Raw genomic sequence first — 22573 nt, forward strand, 5'->3', positions numbered from 1 at the left:
CTTAATTTAATTTCACTTCTTATGGAGTAATAACAATTAGTGTAAATAGAGGTGTCCAAACGGAAATTATTTTAATCGGTTTCAAATGAGTAAAAAATTAGTTCGAGTGAAATTCAATTCGGTTTCATGTTTTCATTCGGTTCACTTCCAACCGTTCTTTACTTACAGAGTATGTTTTAATTGTTGGAAGATCAAAGTCAAATTGCCGTTAATGAGATAAAATAATAGTATAAAATATTAAGTATTAATTTTTATATGTTGTGATTAGTGTGACTTGAGTGCACATTTGATGAGGTGCATTCATGTGTGACCTTTGGAATGGAATCCCATGAATGTGTTAAGTTGGTGTATTAAGTTGATTATTGAGGTTTATGATGATTAAAGTATGGATTAATGAGGTAATGAAGTATGAGTTAATCAAGGGAGTTATGAGACTTAATGAAGAAGTGCAAAGGTTTAGTTCAAGATGCTCTACAATGTAAGGTCGAAGCAACTACTGACAGAAGCCTTCTGAAGTGTCGCTCGATCGAGCGAGCTTCAGGATGGGTCGAGCGAGCAGACAGACACTTTCTGTATCCCGCTCGACCAGGCCGCTCTTTGGTCGAGCGATGTTTCTGATGCTCCTAAGATGCTGTTTTTGACTCTTCAAGTTTTTGGAGATGTTTTATTATCATTTATTCATAGCTTTAATATACTTAATGTAACTTAGTGTGATCTCTCCTATAAATAGAAAGCTCTCAATCACATTGTGACATCCACAAAAATACACCCCAAGCCAAACACTAGCCTATATCTCTTCTCTATTGTAATTCTCCATATTTGTGAGTTCTTTGAACTCCTTTTGATAATATAAGAGATACTACACACCGGAGGACATAGCCTTAGTTGGGTGAACCTCGTTAAATCTTTGTGTCATTTTATTGCTTTATTTTCTCCTACAAACATCGATATTATTGATAGCGTAATTTGTTTGTCACAAAACCTCATACACTCGATCTTGGCAATATTGGAGTTTGAAACACATTGTTCGAACTCTAATACATCGTCGTTTTCATTATAATTAATTTAAGATAAACTTGTTCAAGTTTTAGACTAGCTAAAATTACCTTATCGTTCCTATAGTGTATTACCCATAAATTTTACCCAAAAAATAATAGTATTTTCAATTATTTATTTTTTAAAATTTAAAGTTGAAATTCAATTTACCAAATTAGAAATGTCACATGCACGCATACAAATTATAGACGTTGTTATGCTACTCCTAATTAATTAGAAGTCTAATTAATCTCAGCCTATTATTCATTCTTTGTCTTACCAAATCTATCTTGTTTATTTACACAAATTGTTTGTGTTGTAGTGCCCAAGTTTTTTCAAACGTTCAAATTGTGGAAGACAACAATCGTGGAATAACATTTTTTCCATTTATAGACTAAAGACCAAATTCTTGGATAAATTAAATACTTATTTTAAATAATTTTTGAAAAAGTATTTCCAAAACGAAAATGGTGACATCTGTTTTTATAAAACAAAAAAATTTTAAAAAAATAAAATTAAAAAAAGTGTTCATTATATTATTAATAACGTAAATTTAACAAAAATTTTAACCTTTTGATTAGCAAGTGGAAAAGCTAAAGCTTAGGGTCACCACACGAATTACAAAAACATTTGTCGAACACGTAGAAAAGCCAAAAATTTAGGGACATCATATGGAATTTCGCTAATTTTTTATATATTGTTTTTGACTACGTATTTCAATAGGTTTAGTAATATTAAACTCGATCTTTATAAAATAACAATTCAATGGTTTACTGGTCTCTAAAATAAACATAAATGTCACTCAACGTAGCTAAATTAACGTCTCATTATATATAAACTTAATAACTTTAAAATACCTACAAAATATTCAATTGATAAAAAATACTAATCCAACTCATCATTTAATTCTTTGTTTTGTTGAAAACTTTAACAAGTCAATCAGTTATAGACTAGTTAGTCGCCCCACTCCTTTGCAACTGAGCTCTATGTATTTCAACATTTTCTATATAAGATAATCTTTATAAAAAACACGTTTATAAATAAATATAAAATTATACGTGTTAACTATGTAAGCCTAGAGTTGTTCAAATGTGACCCGACCCGAAAATTCGAATCAAAATCGAAAGTTAACCGACCCGAAAATATGTTTCTTTTTTAGGTTTATCGAACCAATATTATCCGAACCGAAGTTGTGCCCGAACCGATTTACGACCGAAAATCGTAAAACTGAACCCGAACTGCGACAGATTTTATAATCGGCATATAACCGTTAATCGAGATTACCCGAAACTAATAGTGACTGACCCGAGTCAACCCGAATCATGCTCAAAACCGAACTTGATCCGGCTAAAACCGACTTAATCCGAACGAAGTTTTAATCGAAATGCCATAAACCTGAACCAATTTTTAACGTAGAGGTATGATCGACTAATATTCAATCATCTTATTAATTAATCTAATAAAGTAATAGAAATTTTAATAAATTAAATTTTATACATAAATGGTTTCATATATTTAGAGTTAATAATCAATGGTCAATGTTTATTTAACTATTTTTAATCAATTTAGATGAAAAATGATAAAACTTTAATTTTATATTACAGTTAAACAAGTAAAAGTAACAAAGTAAAAATCATTAACTGATTTGCATTTTAACTATTTTGCCTTAACTAATGCATTTAATTTACATTTTCCGTGTAGCTACGTCTCCTTATCTTTCTCGAGCCGAGGGACTCTTTTGATCGTGCGCTCTCCTTTATGGGTATAAGCTGCCACCGTCCTTCTCTCCCCAAACCCTGTCCATAATTATTCTATGAGCGGGATACACTGGGTAGGATGATGATTAACCTACACTTAATATTTACCTAATTTGATGAAGCGCAATCAAGCATAGTCAAAAAATAACATTAATATATCTCCAAGATACATTATTATAAGTATTAAACTCAAAATTAAATAGATAAATCCAAAATGAATTTTTAATATATGTAACCATGTCGTTTTAGAAACTTTGATATTTATATATTATCAAAGTTATTAAGTACTACTTATTCAAGTCTACGTTTATTGTTTGTTTTGTTGAAAAAATTAGAGATTTAGTCATTTATATATAAAATTGAGTTAAAGCTTTAGGCTTAGTCATGATAATATTCATGCTTCTTCTTCTTCTTCGGGCAATAATAATGGAAGACGGCGATGTGATATTTGCTTCAACAATGCTATCAATGGAGCTTAAACGATGCCGTTTTATTTCTGTACAAACGACGTCGTTGTTCGGGATTTTCGAACCACTGCGGGTCCCATTGCTCCTCCTTCAAAGACGCCGCTTAATGGCCGGTGATATGATTAATTTAGGGTTTATGAGGTCGTTGAATGTAATCAATGTATGATGGTTTCATTTTCGGGTTTGTTGATGGATGATTTTATCTCTAGTTTAGGATATTTTCTTAATTTTTTGTAGATTAGATGTATCAAAAGGTTATGCAATGGTACTAGCTATCAATAAAATTCTACTTTTATTTTTACCTAATAAATTTGTTTAATTTTTTAATTGTTTAATTTTTATTGGTTTTTCCTTAATTTTTGTGTATTTTAATATTTTCTACTCCTATTTTATTTAGTTGTTACATAACGTAAAAACTATTATTCACTACCATACACTAATATGCATTAATATGAAGTATGTTTTTTCTCCCTCTAATTAAGAATTAATATACGTACCATTCGCTTTTTAGATACTATTTACATTTTACTTTTATTTTGTATTTAGCTTTTAATTTAAAAGTTATTAGGAGTAATATTAGTACATAGTAGTCAATATTGAAATCATAACAATTCAGTAAAAACTAGTAGGAATTTTTCCTTATATAATTTTGTATTTAGCAACTAATATATCGAATAACTTACAATAAGTCATTTTAAATAACTATGTTAGTGGAGCAATATTAGAAGCAACATTATTCAATTAGAAATCTCGTACTTTTTAAGTAGTATTCTGGCTAAATAATGTATCGAATAATTTCAAATTATTTTGACACAAATAGATCAAATGTGCTATTTGGTAAAATTTGAACATTTAAATATCTAATCACTCTAAAAAAACAACCCTAAAATAGTTAATATATTACAAAATAATAATAAAAAAAAACTAAAAATAGAAAGCTTAATAAAAAATTTAAAAACTAAAAGTAATTCTCAACAAATTTAATCTAAAAACGTTTCGCATCATATAAGAAAAGGTCCAAAATCCGTGGGAGAAATAATTGGATTGTAAAACTAAACAAATTAACGACAAGTGTGATTAAAAGTGACTAACTACAATTGTCAACTTACACTCCTATTATATAGCCTACGGCCTAGGAGATACAATATACCAGAAAATAAATGTAACATAAATTTAGCTGTTTGAACTTAAACTTACATTTAAACTATTTTAAATTTTTATATTTCAAAACAACAACCTAAAAATAGAAAGGATAATAATAAATAAATAAATAATTAAAGTAAGACTCAACTAATTAACGACTAATTTTTTAAATTTAAAAGTACATTTAAACTATATCACATTATTATATAACAAAAGTAAACCATATCACATTATTATATGACAAAAAGTAAGACTCAATTCACTAACGTTATGCATCTAGCTTAGCTTAACTGATAGAATTCAATATCATATATATTCACAAAAACTGATAGAGTAATTCGTGAATATCAAGGCTTCTAAAAAGTAGTTTCATATATTCTATGTAAGCTAAATCGATGGCTTATAACTATTCATTCATACATACTCGAGTTCAAACAACTCTAGGAATTAACCAATCCATAATAAAAATAGCATTAACAGCCTAAGAATCTGTTTTGACAAGCTTTGTGTGTTTTACTTCAGTTTTCGAGTGGCCAAAGTTATGCCTTTTTGTTTGACTGCATTAGGCAGCTTACTAGCAAGCTCAAAACTCTAGCGAAATAACTCGGGTGTTGAAAAGGTTCGTGTAGGAGGGAATGTAGTGCTGCTAAATACCACGGTGTTCATAGAGTTGTTAATATTTTTGGTTGTTTTGATCTAAAGAAAGGCATTGAAGGTCGCTTGGGCAAGAATTATCTGGAGAGGATGGCTAACACTGGATTTATTGACGTTTTTAGTAAAACTGGTAAGCTAAACGAAACATTATTTAGATTGCCTATAAACTGATTTTGTTATGAAAGATTTTGTTTATTTGATCTTTTTGGAATTCATTGTAAATTGTAGTTGTTGGTCTTCTATTGGTAATGTACTTTTTAATTCAGTATTCAACTCAGTGGTGTCTTCTTGCAGGGAAATTTTAGTACCGTGTAAGTAAGGAAAATTCGTTCGGGTTAAGTCGGTTTTAGCCGGATCAAGTTCGGTTTTGAGCATGACTCGGGTCGGTCACTATTAGGTTTGGGTAATATCGGTTAACGGTTATGTGTCGATTATAAAAATCGATCGCAGTTCGGGTTCAATTTTACGATTTTTGGTCGTAAATCGGTTTGGGCGCAACTTCGGTTCGGATAATGTCGGTTCGATAAACCTAAAAAAGAAACATATATTCGGGTCGGTTAACTTTCGGTTTCGGATTAGATTTTCGGCTCGGGTCACATTTGAACAGCTCAAATAACTACTTCCTCCTATTCATTGTCTCATTTCCTTATTTGGTCAAGTCACCCTAAATGTCTCATTTCTATTTTGGGTATGTTATCTTTACTAATTTACCACTACTAAACTTAGCTTTATCACACCTTTTCATCTACTAACCCTACTTTACCCCTATAAAAATTTAAAAACACTATACATTTTTCTTTCACATGTGATCCCATTTAACCACCTAAAAAATAGTGAAAAGTCAAATGAGTATTATTTTAGGATTATCTTTAAAATTAACGAAATGGAGGTTTTTTTTTATGTAGTGTTGTCCAACTTATTTCACTCGTAAGCTGTGGCCAGAATTTAGAGAGAGAGAGAGAGAGAAAGGATAAAGAGAAAGCGCCAATCTTGTTCATCTGAAGAGACACACACACACTTAGCCATGGCTTCCATCTCATGCTCTATCCAACTAACAATAAATTCAAGATCATCTTCATCCTCTCATCCAACCTCTATTCACCCTATGTTGAATTTGCCAAATGGGTTTCTGGGCATCCCCAGAAACTCATGTGGGCCCATTAAAAAATACAGCAGCACCACCAAACTGGGACCCAGCAATGGTGGAAGAGCCAAGTGCTGGTTTAGGTTTAATGCTGAAAGTGCTGGTGTTTATGGTAGCCAATCCCGTGATGACTTTGATAGAGATGATGTTGAACAGGTTTACATCTTTTATTTTGCTTTATGCTTCCATTACTTTTCTAATGCTTTTGTTTTGGTTTTAGCTTTTCTCCATTTCATTACCCAACGGGCCAATGCCATTAAATGGCTCTCATCTAAGATGGGTTTCAGGAGGATCAAATATACGTAACCGTATTGAGCTTTTTATATGATAAATTTGCCTTGCTGAGGTAATGGTTTCAAGGAAATGCTAGACTTGAGTGGACTATGATGTGTGAATTGTGATAGAACAGTTAGTTTATGACCTACCTACTCGGTTTAGGAACCAACTTAATCAGAAGCCGATGGTTGAAGCACATGATAAGTTAGTCTATCACCCACCCTCGTACAAAAGCATTTGGTTAGAAGTCTAGATGTAGCTCTTGATATTCAACTAGAAATGAGCTGTAAACGAGATTTGAAAATCACTTGAATCGGGGACAATACAGAATTTAACAGTTAATTGAACCCCGGACCTTTTCTAGGAAGTGGTATTTGATCTTCAGCTAAGATATCTTGATTCTATTGTGGTCGTTTTAGATTAAGGCTTTTGTATAAATGTTTTATTGTGGTTGTTGCACTCTGATGCTGTACTCTATTGGGTTGTAAGCTGTCAGAATGTAGTTCATTTTGCTGACAGTAGTTTTATGCATTTGTCAATTGTAAATTCTTTGCATTTTGCAACTTCCGCAGCTGTCTCAGAACAATTTTGGCTGCATCATCCTAAAGAAACAATTTTGCTTAATTATACAACATACATTGCATTACCCGATGCCATGAAATGGCTCACTTAGGATGGGGTTTTGAAGGATTAGATGTACGGTATCTTACCCTTATTAATGATAAAACTAACAAAGAAAGTGGTAGTGTATAGCCCTGATAGATGCTATTCTATGCATGTGCTTAACTCATTGTCGTTCCCTGGCATTTTATGGGCCCTAGGCAAACTAAATGAAATAGGTCATCTCCATAGAAAGTCAATTATGAACTTTAATGGGTGTTTGGTAAAATAACAAAGACAAACCGAATATATTATAATTGTCACTATAAATGTAGTTTAGGTGTGATATACAACTTAATCAATAAAAGAACTAATTATAAATTGCAAATTTTTTAAGTGTCTACTTCATTAACCAAAATTTCAAATATTAGACCCTTTATAGCTCTGGACTTTAGGCAAATGCTAACTTTGACTAAGGTCAAAAACAGCCCAAACTTAGCTTAACACTCCATATGATTTGCAGTATTTTTGTTTGTAATTCTGGCATTGTTTCCTTGATGTTGCAGTATTTCAATTACATGGGAATGCTTGCAGTAGAGGGTTCATATGACAAGATGGAAGCACTCTTAAACCAGGACATCCACCCAGTAGATATCCTACTATTGATGGCTGCCTCAGAAGGTGACAAACCTAAGATTGAAGAGCTATTAAGAGCCGGAGCGCAATATGATGTAAAGGATGCCGATGGAAGAACCGCCCTCGATAGAGCTAATGATGAGATACGAGATTTTATCATCAATTTCAAACCACAAAAGGCTTAACATCGCAGTAGAACTGTTGTTTCTCCTCCACCTTGGTCATGCGATTTTGTGTTTTAAATCAAACGATACGATGTTAACCCTTCCTTTTTGTATGAGAAATTAGAAATATTATTAGTTGCATTAACGAAAAATACAGATAGCTATTCTGTTCAATGATCATTAGTGAGAAACATAATCGGTAGACAGTTCGATAACAGGAATACAAAATCCTATCCAAGCTTGTGACTCTAAATTCATCAAGTCGTAACGAATACTTTCAAATAGACATTTCTCAAATTTGTTCAGAGAAGGCGACGCTCCTTGCATAGCAGAGCTATTTGGACATCATCGCATGTTGCCTTATAAGACATCGATCATATTGTAGATCCGCTTATCAGCCTTGGATCGAACCAGTAAAAACATAATTAGTACTAATCACAATAATATCAAAACTCAGGTCATTGATCAAAATATGTGGACGAGATTAAAAGAAAGTGGTAGAATCCATTTTTCAACAAGGAAATGAGACAGAATGAGTAGAACGACCCAAAATGACCTAGACACCCCCCACCCCCACCCCAACCCCCAAAGGCCTAGAGTTGATCCTTCTCAACGACATGCCTTATCATGTACAAAACTAACTTTGGAACAATGTTGCCACAATATATATGTTTGTGTAGTCATCGAGGGAGGAATAATTATACAAAAGCGGAATGAATTCTCCCTTCTTTGCTAGGAAAAGCACAGCATCCACAGTACCCTCAGCATATATAGATCTTCCACACACATTATGCTGAAACTCAAATTATACCCTGAAATCAGGACCAAATAAGTAGTAAAAATCGTTCGTAGGAATAGATAAAACAAATACTTCGATAAAATGTGAATTAGACAGGTGCAGATTTACGTTTGATCTGGTGACGTCAAGTGGTACATGTGAAATGCATGCCCTGATATATGTTCTTCGAGGACACCAACCCTATCTACTTGAAGCTTGGGATCCCTTATTAGTTGTATCTAACAAGAATATGAGCAAAGGAAGTACGGGTTTATACGCTGAAAACATAATCTCAAATCACATAAGAAAAAAAAGGTTCTGTAGCTAATGTACGAGTAATGGTGTTGAGCTGCACGGCACTGGTTGCAGCTGCATGCCGTATGATGTTTCAGAAAACTTTCAGAACTAAAATGAAGAGTGGCTATTGGAATATTATGTGATCGAGGTGTATCCTTAAAGTTATAGGGAAAGTTTTATCGAACGACCATTAGACTAGTGTTATTATGTGTATCAGAATGTTGAGCCTTTAGCAAGGATCATAGTAGAAAGATGAGAGTAGTGAAAATGCATATGCATCAATGGATAAGTGGGCATACCTTGAGGAATAGAATTCAAAACGATGATCTAAGAAAGAGTTAAGGAGTTGCAAATATTGAAGAAAAGATGAACGAGAATTGTTTAAGACGATACCAAACGGGAGCTCAGGGGACTTGAAAAGCGGGCGAGAAAGACTAAAGACGACTTTGTGAACATGCGTGGAAAAGTATATGAATGACCTAGACGTATAAATTGAGATGGTAGGAAATCGGAATAAAGTGAGAAGAAGAATCCAGTGGATGACCATTTAAACTGATATATTGGCTTATGTAGCCGAGCCTAACCTTTTGGAATTAAGGCTTTCGCATTGTTGTTGTGATGTCAAATACATGATACCTATACAAATTTATAATTCATACAAAATGGATTACTTTCCTATTTATATTTTATGACATGGCACGCTTACGTGATGCACTGTATTGTATCCTAAACATCATCTTTTAAGTTTAAAGATAGATCGATTTAGAAAAAAATTGAATCTAAAAATCTAACCTTTGGGTGGTCCAACTCTAAAAGCTCATCTTTTCGTTTGTTTCTTAAAAACCTACCATTGCATCGATTCCTTTTTAAGGGTCTAAATTATTTCAACATGCGAGCTTTTGATTATTGCGAAAATCTCCAATGCATATTTTGTTTTGGTTTATGTGGAAAACACCCGACCTCATAAGTCTTATCGTTAGGATCAAGGCTTGACATTGTTAAATTTTTAATATTAACAAACTGAAACAATTTAGAAAGTAAAATAAAAACAAAACACCCACTCCCCGCCCTAGGTGCACCACACCCCCACCCTTGCCGCCCTCAACCGCACCGAAACAACCCTCCTTCTACGCATATATAATTTCAGAGAAATAATTTTGATTTTGTTTGCTAGTTCACAAAAACTCTAGAGAAACTAATTCTAAGGCATAGATATTGAAATGTTCTGAACCAGTGTACATTCTAAATACCAACCTGATCCATATCAAAGTCCACTCTGAGTTTGTGAAAGCATGAGATAACAGCCTTAGCAGTTCCAGATGCATCCTTCTTGTTGGCTTGATGAGACTCCATTACCTTAAAAACGTAAGATGATGTCGTATCATATAATTAAGTATAGAAGCAAATGTATCATCTACGTGATCCTACAGGGGCGGGAGGATAACCAATGTACCAAAATCACAACTCACACAGTCACACGTGCCTAGCAACTACGGAACTTAATTATGCAATTAACTGAATGAAAAAAATTCTCAGACAAGACTACTTCTAGAAGGTAGCACAAGATACTGCATAAATCCTAAGATTTTTCTACAAAATACATACAGCTCTGGATACTATAACACAGAAAAAGGGGATAATTTTACATCGAGTAAGGCATCATAGAAGGGATGTACCTGTAAAGAATAGCCAGCAAAAGCTCCAGGGAATTGCTCAGCCATTATTTCCATAGCTGCAAGAAACGCCACGACCTTAAGAGATCAACAGTTTGATTATTATTCGGTGAAGAGAACTGTAATAGATGCTTTTGAAACTGGGTTACACTACAGGATTGAATGCAAAACCTGCTTTCCCATCTGGGGTGATATGACTGCATAGTTTTAATCCTCTACCGTTTTATGTAGCCTCTCCCTGTCTCCACCAGTGGTTCCCAATCCAAAAGGTACACCAATTTTGCAATACAACTCTGCATTATCTGCATATTAATTAAGGAAAAAGTATCAACCACCCTAGAGAGAGTAAAAATCTAAATTTCAAAGCATGATGGGGTACTCAAACAATATGATGATAAAAAAAAACCTGTCTACATACATTCACAAACACAAACCTCAAGCCCAGCTAAGCAGCAATTCAACACTTTTTTTCAAATTTGCATTAAGGTAGACTAAGTGTTGGGGAATACTTTCAAGATCACGAGTATGATGGAGAGCATTTATTCAAAACTTTGAGATTACAATCAACAATTGAATGAAAAACAATAAAATAAAACATAGATTACTCAGAAACTTGATACTCTTCTCTAGGTAACAATTAAGTCTTCCCTTAAGCTTTAATTCTTTCATACGGGTGCCTAGAATATACCCAAAATAGCTCAAGAGATACAAAAAGAGAATTTTCTATTCTTAGCACTAGGTAAGAGATCAAACGCACGCATTGAATGATGAAGAATAACATATGATTGAACTCCACAGTGGCTTACAAAGTCGCAAAGGAGAACTTATGTTTTTTAGTGAGATATCATATCAAATGTGATTTTGATGTGCCCTAGAACCCTCTTCATATAGGAAAGGCCAAAATCTATCTTATCTTTCCTAATAAGTTTAGTAATTAGGACTAAGGAGCAATTAATCAGGTTACCACATCACTAATTTGTTCTAAATACGGCAAGAATCAGTAAATGAAGAAAACAGAAGGCGCGTGCTCGAAAATCCGTCGAGCAAGCCTACGACATTTCTTGTCTTCATTTTCTTTGAACAGCCAAATAGCAAAATAAATTTCCAGCACTTGACAATCCTTAATCCTTTGAGGCTATAATCGACGTGTCCTGCGACATTTGTTTCCTTTGTTTTCCTTTGGCTTTATAAGTTATCATGTATCCTACAATTTTGTACTAAATAGTACATGCTTCACTAGACATAACATTCGTGCAATCCTATCCCAATGCACGAAGTCAACTACCATTAGGAAACCAATCCTAATATGCTCTAAATACTCAATGCTAAGTAACATATACTTAAGTGGTTATGCATTCTATTTATCCATGCCTAGTTTTACTTTTACTCTGGCCTCTGGTGCAATGAAATAGTCTATGAGCACATGTCTAATTAAATATCAAGTTCACCAGGAAAAAAATTCAAAAATGAGATTGAGATAACCCAAACATCGCCTGTGATTGAAAAAACAAAAAAAAAAAAGGAAAAAAGTAAATGGAACACTTTGGTACAGATACTTTTTGCAGGACAAATGAAATAGTCCACATAATCAGAGTAGATTGTATATTCAGCAAAAGGAGGAAACTCAACACCCATCCGTTAAAAGAAAAATATATAAGAAATTTCAATTTATGATAAAGAAAGTAAATTATAAATGAAATCAGTAAATGCTAATCCAAATCCTACAATTCAGATCGCACATAATTGAAGACATGATGTATGATTGCAGGTCATTGTCCGGCAACCATATTAAAGGTGCTAATATATCATATCATCTGATAACATGATATTGTAATATCAAGACAAAACTATAAAGTCTCAACAAGATAACAGTAGGACTCATATATTTTCAAGGAAAGCTGAAAAGTAAATGAGTTTATAATTGAGCTTTCATTTGTTTTGCTTACCATTCACCGCATTAGGCACCGTGTAGTCCACCACAATCAGATTTGGGTGTTTATCATAAACAGATGCAAGAACATCTTCTCTTTCTGATGGACCATGAACCTGAATTTCTTTATCACCCACTTGGACAGATTGCCCACTCTCCTCCTGAGCACCAAATGATACAGAACGACGTAAAGGCCTGCATTAATTGATGCTTCAATGACTGCCTTTCCCATCTTGCCCATGCAATCAGGAAACCACATAGAACAAAAGCTATAAGAGACATTCTGCATAACTCAAATCCTATAACTAGGTTACAATTATGGCATCCACATCATTACGAAAGCTCAGACAAGCATAGAAAAAATTGTCAGTGTCGTCGCAATTGCAGTAACGGTCGTGATGTCACGGACACAATACCTCACAGTTTTACAACGTATTTTGGGGACATCGCAATGCGAATTCTTAACTTGGAAAAAATCATAATTCATGTTTCTAGATACATATTCAAATTAAGGCTCATAAGTCACAACAAACCTTTAAGAACCCAATACATATTAAAAAATATTAATATGGCTAATGTGTTAGAATAACAGCTTATAATGGCTGTTACTCCATAATTTAAATCAAAGGTTAATTAACACGATTTTGCAAATCGGTAAGCTCAAAATCTGTTATAAAGTGGCTTTTAAGTGAGCGGCCTTATTTTTTCTATGCTGACAAGTGACAACACAGCAAAATAATCATTAGAAATATATAAACATCAGTCCAAATTAACATCAGTAGTTACGGAGCTGTGCCAACAAAGCAAACTATATTTTCATGCTCGTATCAGCAACTCAAAATTTGTTCAAAGGCCAACGGCTAACCATTAATTATAAAAGGGAATATATGTATTTTTGCATCCAAGCATTGCCACAAAATTTCACAGATATTTATAGATGCAAAAGAAATAAACACGGTGATCAGACAAAGCATTGTGATGACAAAATACAGTGCACCATTATACGTTATCTAATTTGTGGCTAGTACAACTCAAACATCACAAATAAAAAGGAATCAATCTATTGCAACTTCAGCTTCCATGGTTAAAAGCAATGCATGATTGTATTCTACAATTAGCCGAGTACTTTGGTAATTCATCAAAATAAACATAGAACCGTATCATGCTTTCCAATGGCTTTTGAAATACAATAGCAATCATAAATGATAAACCATCTCTAAACTACTTTTTGACGAGGATGATTGATAAAAGTAGTTGCTTCAACTGTAACGTTATTCCAGTAGCATTCTAGCCACCCAACACAAATTCCTTATCCTAAATGTTTGCCTTCAAGCAAGACCTAAGGTAAATAAAGCCAAAGAGGAAGTAGGATAAACTGGTAGAGAGTAAAAGAGGATAATGTCAGTGTTTTCGCCAAGAAGGTTTTTGAAGAAACAATTTGGAAGATGACTTCGGATACAGAGTATACTTAGAAAAAAGATGAAAACGTGTATCACTCGATTAGCTAAGGAGATTTTAGGAGATTCATACGGTATTTCATGGTAAAGAAGGATTAACATGATAAAATGAGGAGGTCAAGGCTGTTATCAAGGAAAAGAAAAAAACGCTATCTTCCACTAGGAAAATGCAAAAATGAGAAAACTTTCAAGTATAAGGAAATCAAAATCAAGACAAAAGCAAAAGTTTGCGAGGCAAGCAAAAACTAATTGCATTGGTGTAGTAAAGTGTATTAAGGATAAGGATAAATATATACTAGTTCCAAACGAGAATATCAAGGATTGATGAAGGGAGTATTTTGATGATCTATTTAATGAAAAGCATGAAAGTATGGTAAGGGACACAACAATCATTCCCTTTGATGAAAATACTGAATTCATGCAAAGAGTACAAAAATCAGAAGTGGATGGGGTTTTGAAAAAAATAAAGCAAAAGAAAGCAGTTAGGCCAGATTGTATGCCTATTGAAATATGGAGATGTCTAGTATGAATAGAGTAACTTGACATACTAATCTATTCAACAAGATTTGGAAGACAAACAAGATGCCAAATGACTGAAGAAGAAATACTTTAGTGCCCCTTTACAAATTGAAAGGAGATGTCCAAGATTGCTCCAAATATTGAGGAATAAACTCAAGAACCACACTGTGAAGTTATGGAAAAGAGTGATCGAGGTACATAATATATACCTCCATATAAGTTAACCAATTTGGATTAATGACAAGAAGATCTATAAGGGAAACAATTCATCTTATGAGACAAATGATGGAATACCATGGGGCTAGAAAAAAAGACTTGCACGTGATTTTTATTAACTTAGAAAAAACATGCGACAAGGTACTAAAAGAAGTGTTTTTGTGGGCAATAAAAAACAAAGTTATTCGCAAGCAAAACATTAATATAGTGCAAGATATGTATCAAGAAGTAAAGACGAATGATAGGACATGTTGAAGGGCAGCAACGAATTTTCCAATAACAATTGGCCATCATCGAGGCTCGACTCTAAGTACCTTTCTTTTTGTAGCGGTCCTAGATGAGATGACTTGATCGATACAAGGATATGTACCATGGTTCATGTTGTTTGCTGATGACATTATTTTGGTCGATAAGACCAAGATGGAAGCAAATGCTACGTTAGAACAATAGAGACAAGAGTTGAAGTTACTTTAGCACAAACGAGATGATAAAAGATGCTATAAAGTTAGAAGAGAAAGAAATCACACCCGGTAGATGCTTACTTGGGTCCTTATTTTAGAGTTGTGAGGACATCCAACAATATATGACCCATACGATAAGTGTAGGTAGCAAAACTGGAGAGCGACAATTTGAATATTATGTGATCGAGGTATGCCCTTAAAACTAAAAGGCAAGTTTTATCAAACGGCTATCAGGAAAGCGCTACTATGTGGATTAGATTGTTAGGATTTTAAAACGAATAACAGTAGAAAGATGAGAGCAACAGAAATGCAAAATGCATCGATCGATGAGCAGACATACCTTAAGGGATAGAATTCGAAATAAAGATATAAGAAAGGGTTTAAGAGTAGTAAATATTGAGGAAAAGATGAATGAGAATCGTTTAAGATGGTTTGAACACGTGCAAAGATAAGGTATTAGAGAACCAGTAAGGAAGATAGAATACTAGAGCTCGAGAGACTTAAAAAGAGGGCAAATAAAACTAAAGATGACTTGGAGGACAGTAGTGGGAAAGGATATGAAAGATCTAGACTTACAAATTGAGATGGTAGAAAATTGGAACTGATGAAGAAGAATAATCCATTTGGAGGACCATGGATACTGATATAATGGTTCATGTAAGCCACTCTAATCTTTTGGAATTAAGGTTGTGACATGAAAAAGCTTCTCACAACTATACATTGGATAAATCAATAATTGGCCTCTAGTATGAATAGTCACGGCCATCAACTCATAAATCCTACATAAAGTAAGAGCTTGAGGGATCAGGTAGCGGACAAAAAAAACCATACTCGTACCCCATCCAAAGAGAGGGCAAATAGAAATGCGAATAGTCAAATAAACTCCCAAATAAAGAGAGTCCAGCAAAGAGAGAGATGAATGACAATGACACAAAACCGTATGAGAAAAACTATATGCAAATCACAACACAATTTGAACTAGGGCTAAGCCATTAGAGTATAAATTAAATAAATAAGTAACAGAATTAAATTAAGTAAATAAATTAGATAACTAACTAGGACATAAAGAAATAAGTGAAAGAAAACAATCGAAAATCAAAGACATGGATTCACCTCCTCTAATTACTCTTATCCCTCGTCAGTTACTCCGAGAGGTGCAGCTCATGCAAATCAATCTTAATTTTCTCCTTTCATGCTTATTCCTCATTTAGAGCCTCCGAATAAATGAAGGACTCAAATTCACAAGAGCTATTTTTAAAGGTGAGAAATGACAAGCTATACTCAGAATCCATCTGTGATACGTTAGATGTAAGGGTATTTTAATATGGTAGTAAGTTAGTTGGAAAACAGTTACTGGAAAAAGGCAGCTAGATTGTGAATAAAATATAAAAAACTTTTGGAGTCTAGCAGCACTCGAAGTCTGCCATCACAAACACTCTGATTTCTGTTTGGTTTTTCTTAACATCAGAATCTTCCTTTGCTTACAGATTCCAGTGGCAATCTTGTTTAGACAGAATATTCTGTTCTTTTTGATTTCGTGACAGATTCCAGGTTTAATCTATCACACCATCCCTCATTGGCTATTTTGAAAATGCTAGAGTGATAAACAGAAGAACAAATTAATTACTTACAATTTTGAGTTGAAGGCAGTGAGTAATGATTACTTTCACCCACGCCTCGTGAGCTCCTTACTTCCTCCCATACTCAAACCCATCCAACCACTAACACCTAAAACCACAAATTCACCTCACCTTCTATACATCATTACTCGATGCTATTTGCAAAACGTATTGAGCTACCATAGCCAGTTTCAGTCTCAGCATCCATTCTCATTCACTATCCACCTATAATCTATCAAAACATGTCATTGAATACAAGAAACCCAATGTAATAACAGATGAAGAATAAGAAACAAACATTATAATAGCAACTAAATTTTCTTTTAGTTGAATAGTTTGGTGGGCAGGGTACTATTGAGTTATCAAGCCACATACATCAGGACTTAGGTAGCTAATCCATCAAAAAGAACCTCAGAATAGACGGAAGATTTAAAAAGAAACAAGTTATCTCTAAGTCAATTGAACCATAAAAAAACAAGAATAGTCGGATGTAGTAAAATCTATAATCTATAACTATTACTAAAACAAAACACGGCTGACATCATCACTTTTTAGAAATGCTTACATGTTGCTTTCTCATTAAAAATTTTCCCTCTAAAATTTAATGATGATGTCATTGTTACTATGATTATCTTTGACTTACTACTTTGTTATTTTGAGTATATTATTATTCTTATTAATTATTTTTTACTTTTTGGGTCAAATCGCATTTAATGTATTAGAAAACTATATATTATATTTCATTTATTGCAATTATTTATAAAATGTTTTCAATTTTATTTATTAAATGAATATTATTTAGTGTATTGGATATTTTGAAATGGTTAAAAGATAATTTACTTTTATTAGGATTTGATTTTGTTATTTATACTCTTGGTTACTTAAATGCAATGATTAATTCTAATATGATTTAGGTTGTGACTATTTTTATGCAAGTAACTTATATCTTTTATGAGAAAAAATTATCTTTGTCATTTAAACTAATAAAATAATCTTATATAATTTTATGTATTTATATTTGATTTTAAACTGTGTTATTAATAGTAATAATATTTTATTAAAAAAATTCATAATTTCGTATTGTACTTAGGGTACGAACCATCTGCTCTTTTATTCAAAATAAAAAAATAGAAATATAAATATAATTACATTACGAACAATGCAAAATATGATATAATGTACGTAATGTATACAACTGTTCAGAGTGAAACGAAATAAAACTATAATGTACAATTTATTTTTAAAATTTTAATTTTTTAATTTATACAAATATGTCAGAAAAGTTGATAAAGCCGTGCATCGCACGGGCACTATCTGATGAACTACTATTCTACATCAAAGATAAACAAGTAATTTCTAATATAAATCAAAAAACAGGAAAAAAAAATGAACAACAAGAAAAACCAACATAACTAGTGCTACACTCCCTTCTTCTCAGAGCAAAATATCACATTGAATTTTCGGATATTAGATAATTCTGCTTATCAGTTTCTCAAATGATACTTACTATATTGGATTATGGGGTTGTTTGGTTTGACAAGGAGTTAAAATGAAAAAATTAAAAAGAGTTCTCCTTCACATTGTAAACATTTTCCTCCATAAAAGAAAGAAATCTATAATCCTCCATTCTTCCATCCCCAAAACTTCCATTTTCATTAAGGTTTTCCATCAAATCAAACAAAGGAAATTAATTATCATTTGCATTTACCAATGGAATAATAATTTCCACACAAATTTATTTTCTAAGGAAAATAGTTTCCCTCAAACCAAACACATATAATGCAAAGTATCCTACCAAACTTATACTACTCCATCAATACAACAATTAGTTTCATAGAAGTATGACATACATTTTTCACCATTTTACTAACAAGTAAAGATAAACAATTAGAGTCAAAATTAGAAAACATTCCACAACAGAATCACATGCAGTCCTGATTTTAGATGAAAAGTCACAAGATAAAGCTACATAACAATAATACAATGCAAAATGGATAAAGGGTTAATACCATAATGGGCAATTCAATATCCTTGGACTTGACAGAAAGATTTTCCACATTCTAGAAAGTTCCATTTGACATTACTGCTGAAACCAATGTTCTAGAGGAACACCGAAACCCAGATTTTCTAAATTTACTCCAAGAAAATCCTCCGACTTTACTTGGTGAAGTAATAGTCACAGTAACCGGAAGTTTTACAACAAATGCCATTTATATAATTATCTGCACCAAAAAACTTAATCACCCAATTTGTAAAAATGCAATCTTTATTAAGTAATTACATGTACTGTGCAAAATAATCAGGTTGAAATTCATTAAGAGAAACAAAAGAAAAACATGAGAGAAAATCAATATAAAAAATCATAGACATAAATTAAGTTGAAGAACAAACGGTTTAAGACTCTGGATTTACCTCTAATGTGACAACTTATGCGGACAACACCGGGCATTTGAACAGAAATGTATTGCTTCTGCTAAAAACCTAAAAATTACCCCATATGCCCATTAGTCGATAAATTAGGTCCCATGTAGGCGAGACAAGACAAATAGATCTGGTCAGGTCGGCTTTGTGTTCCCATATCTATAAAGGTTCAAAAATTCCTTAATTGGAATATAACTCATTTAGTTTATTGGTTAATGATCACAAGATTTACAACTGTAACATCTATTACAGATATTGTCAACTTGATTTTAACTAAACTTGTTTAGGGTTTGTGAAGGTGAGTTTTTGTTTTATTGTTTTAACATCAACAACATTTTATTTTTCTAGGTTTTAATTTTAAATTTTTAATATATGAATATTTTATTGTCTTTACAGCAAAATATGAAAATATTAAATAAAGTGTGTTCAGATTATCTAAATTAACTCGACAAAACTAATTTGTTTGATTAAATGTGTTATATAGGTTTATTTGGGTTTTGTAATTTTAACTAAGAGACCACCTCACATATAATTTATTAGTTGACACTTGAAGGCATGGAATGGACACTTTAGACCTTTACATATTTAAATAGACATTTTAAGCTTTAAAATTTACAATTTTAAAACCAAAGGTTAGTCATTTTAAATCTAGAAGTAGGCAATTAGAGCTCTTGGCAAAAGAAGATTAAGATTTGGAGTAGAGACTCTAATCCTTGAAGACTTAGAGTTGAGAATTTAAGTCACGGAATGACCATGTAATGGTTGGATAGTTAGTTAAATAAAATTAAGCCTTGGAGAAGGAGGCTAAGGCTTAGAGAGTAGGGACTTAAGCCTTAGAATGAGCATTTTAAGTCTTGAAATAGTTATTTTAAGGCTTAGAGTTGTTAGACAAAAAAATTACGGCCTGGGTTGGAGGTTGCACAGGTGTGGCGGTATCATTGGAGAACTTGTGACATTTCTAAGTTAAGACCAACTCACTTACAATTTGACCAATTATAATCTTAAATTGATCAGTTATAATCTTAGACTGATTACTTTCAATCTCAAGGTGACTAATTATAATCTTAAAGTGGTCGCTTATAACCTTATAGTGATTACCCTTATAGTGATTACTTATACTTTTATAGTGGTCAATTTAATAAATTGATCAATTATATTCTGAAAGTGATCAGTTATAACCTTAAAATGATTACTTATAATATTAGATCGACCCTTATAACCTTAAACACTTTTAGAACACCAAGATCCTACTACTTTTAAAACACTTTTAGAACACCAAGATCCTACTACTTTTAAAAAAGTTTTAAAAGGAAGCAACTCCGAGAAATGGCTTGGAGCCATAAACTCTGAAATGAATTCAATGTTTGAAAACCAGTATGGGACTTGGTGGAATTGCTTGATGAGGTAAATCCTATTGATTACAGATGGATTTTCATACTGAATATTGATTAAGACTATAAAGTCACAGTTTATAAAGTTAGACGGGTAGCATAAGGTTTTAAGCGGAGTCATAGTATTGACTATGATATGAGTGTGAGCATTTTTTTATGGGAGTTAATCATCTAAGAACTTTACTGTTAAACGTGTTTAGTGGGGAACAATTTTAGGATGGGTAATTTTCTGAGAAATTTTCTCATGTACGTACAAGTGAGGTCAAAGTACGCTGAAAACACTTGTGTTGGTCTGCGAGGCCAGTCTACAGTCTCCATGAATAGTCTCCAGCAGTCCGAGGGGCCGAAGTGTTACAGCCTTACAGGATACTCCTCATAATTGTCCGTATTTCATGACTATGAAATATGGCAAATGGATATCAAAATTGATCTCTTGAATGACATGCAATGTTTATATGAAACAACATGAGGGTCTTGATAATCCAAATCATTTAATGAGAGTGTGTAAGCTAAAAAGGCTATTTACGGTCTAAGATAAAGCTTTAGGAGTTGGAACCTCAGATTTGATGAGGCGATTAAATAGTTTGGTTTTCTCATAAAAGAAGAAAAATCTTGTGTTTACAAGAAGTTAAGTGGGAGTAACATCACCTTCTCTATTTTATATGTAGTTCACATACTACTCATAGGTAATTCCCATGTTTGATAGATGATTGGCTTAAATTTTTTTTTTCTCTATGAAAGACACAAGAAAGATCAAGTACATCCTTGAGCTCAAGATCTATAGAGATAGATCCAAAAAAGTTCGAGCAACGCACCATACAATATTCTAAAGCAGAATTAGAGTAAATATTATTGCATGTGATACTGCAAAAAATATTATTACATTAGATATTTGAGCATTTACTCGGGAAATTTTGTTTTTCAAACTATTTCTTAAGATGATGTGATACTCTGCGAGTTCATATTGATGATAAATTGCAAATTCTTTGACTAAACCACTGTCATAACCTAAGCATGAGCATCATACTAACCTATGATGATTAGACATAAAGGCAAGTGACTTTAAAAATATTTTCATTGTTATTTAATTGTAAAGTCACACTCATGTAGATTTATCAATAATATATTATTAAATATTTAATCTTGATTTAATATTAAACGTTGTTAAAGATATGGTTTCGAGTGAGATAACAAAAACGTTTCAGGAATACTGATTTGTATCGTTTGTTTTAACAAACGATACAAATAACACATTATTTGTATCTTTTGTTTAATTAAAAGATACAAATAAGATTTATTTGTATCTTTGATTAAAATAAAAGATACAAATAATCAAAGATACAAATAGGGGTTACTAATAAGGATTATTCTATTTGATAGAAATGATGTGTAGGGCACTAACAAGTTAAGATTGAAATATAAAGCATGTTCATGCATTATGGTTAAAAAATTATGTCTGATGATCAATCTAACAATACATATTAAATATTTATAGGATTTATATATATGGAGATATAAATTATACATTTGACACACGGATGTTGTTTGCAAGAAAATAACGTATAATTTTGAGGTAATAAAATTTAAACAAATAGAATCAAGGGTATAACTCTAAAAGGATTATGTAAATAGATAATGAATCAAATATTATTGACAAGAGAAATATATTTAAATAAATAATTGTATTAATCTTATAATTTGATGTTAAGGTTTTACTATTGAAAAGGGTTCTTAGTATGATTGTCTTTTAGTTTCCTATATATGTGGGTGAAGGAAAGATTAAAAGGTTGAGGGTTTAAAAAATAAAAATAATTGTTACTTCCTTCGTCTTAGTGTTTGATAGTACAAATTAAATCAGATATCAAAGGTTGTGATTTCTATATATCATTTTATTTGATTCGGTATATGATTATACTTGTTTTTATGGGATTTCGA

At 32.4% G+C, this 22573-nt stretch overlaps 1 protein-coding gene and 1 pseudogene across 1 annotated transcript; one reads left to right on the top strand and one right to left on the bottom strand.

Annotated features, from left to right (window-relative positions):
• Positions 1–5965: 5965 nt before the first annotated feature.
• LOC130808149 (protein LHCP TRANSLOCATION DEFECT) lies at positions 5966–8028 on the top strand. Its single transcript, XM_057673611.1, has 2 exons — positions 5966–6356; positions 7643–8028. The coding sequence occupies exons 1-2, from the start codon at positions 6081–6083 to the stop codon at positions 7895–7897; spliced, it is 531 nt and encodes a 176-aa protein (XP_057529594.1). The 5' UTR covers positions 5966–6080; the 3' UTR covers positions 7898–8028.
• A 171-nt stretch (positions 8029–8199) lies between these two features.
• On the bottom strand, positions 8200–19456 carry LOC130808150 (4-hydroxy-tetrahydrodipicolinate reductase 2, chloroplastic-like; annotated as a pseudogene).
• Between the last annotated feature and the right edge of the window lie 3117 nt (positions 19457–22573).

Source organism: Amaranthus tricolor, chromosome 3, assembly GCF_026212465.1.
Source record: "Amaranthus tricolor cultivar Red isolate AtriRed21 chromosome 3, ASM2621246v1, whole genome shotgun sequence".
In the NCBI taxonomy this organism is placed as follows: Eukaryota; Viridiplantae; Streptophyta; class Magnoliopsida; order Caryophyllales; family Amaranthaceae; genus Amaranthus; species Amaranthus tricolor.

What these genes read in the sequence shown, in the direction of transcription:
- LOC130808149 (XM_057673611.1), top strand. Translation starts at nt 6,081, where the DNA reads ATGGCTTCCATCTCATGCTCTATCCAACTAACAATAAATTCAAGATCA. An exon ending in ATAGAGATGATGTTGAACAG is followed by an intron (nt 6,357 to 7,642) that starts GTTTACATCTTT and finishes TTGATGTTGCAG; the next exon opens with TATTTCAATTACATGGGAAT.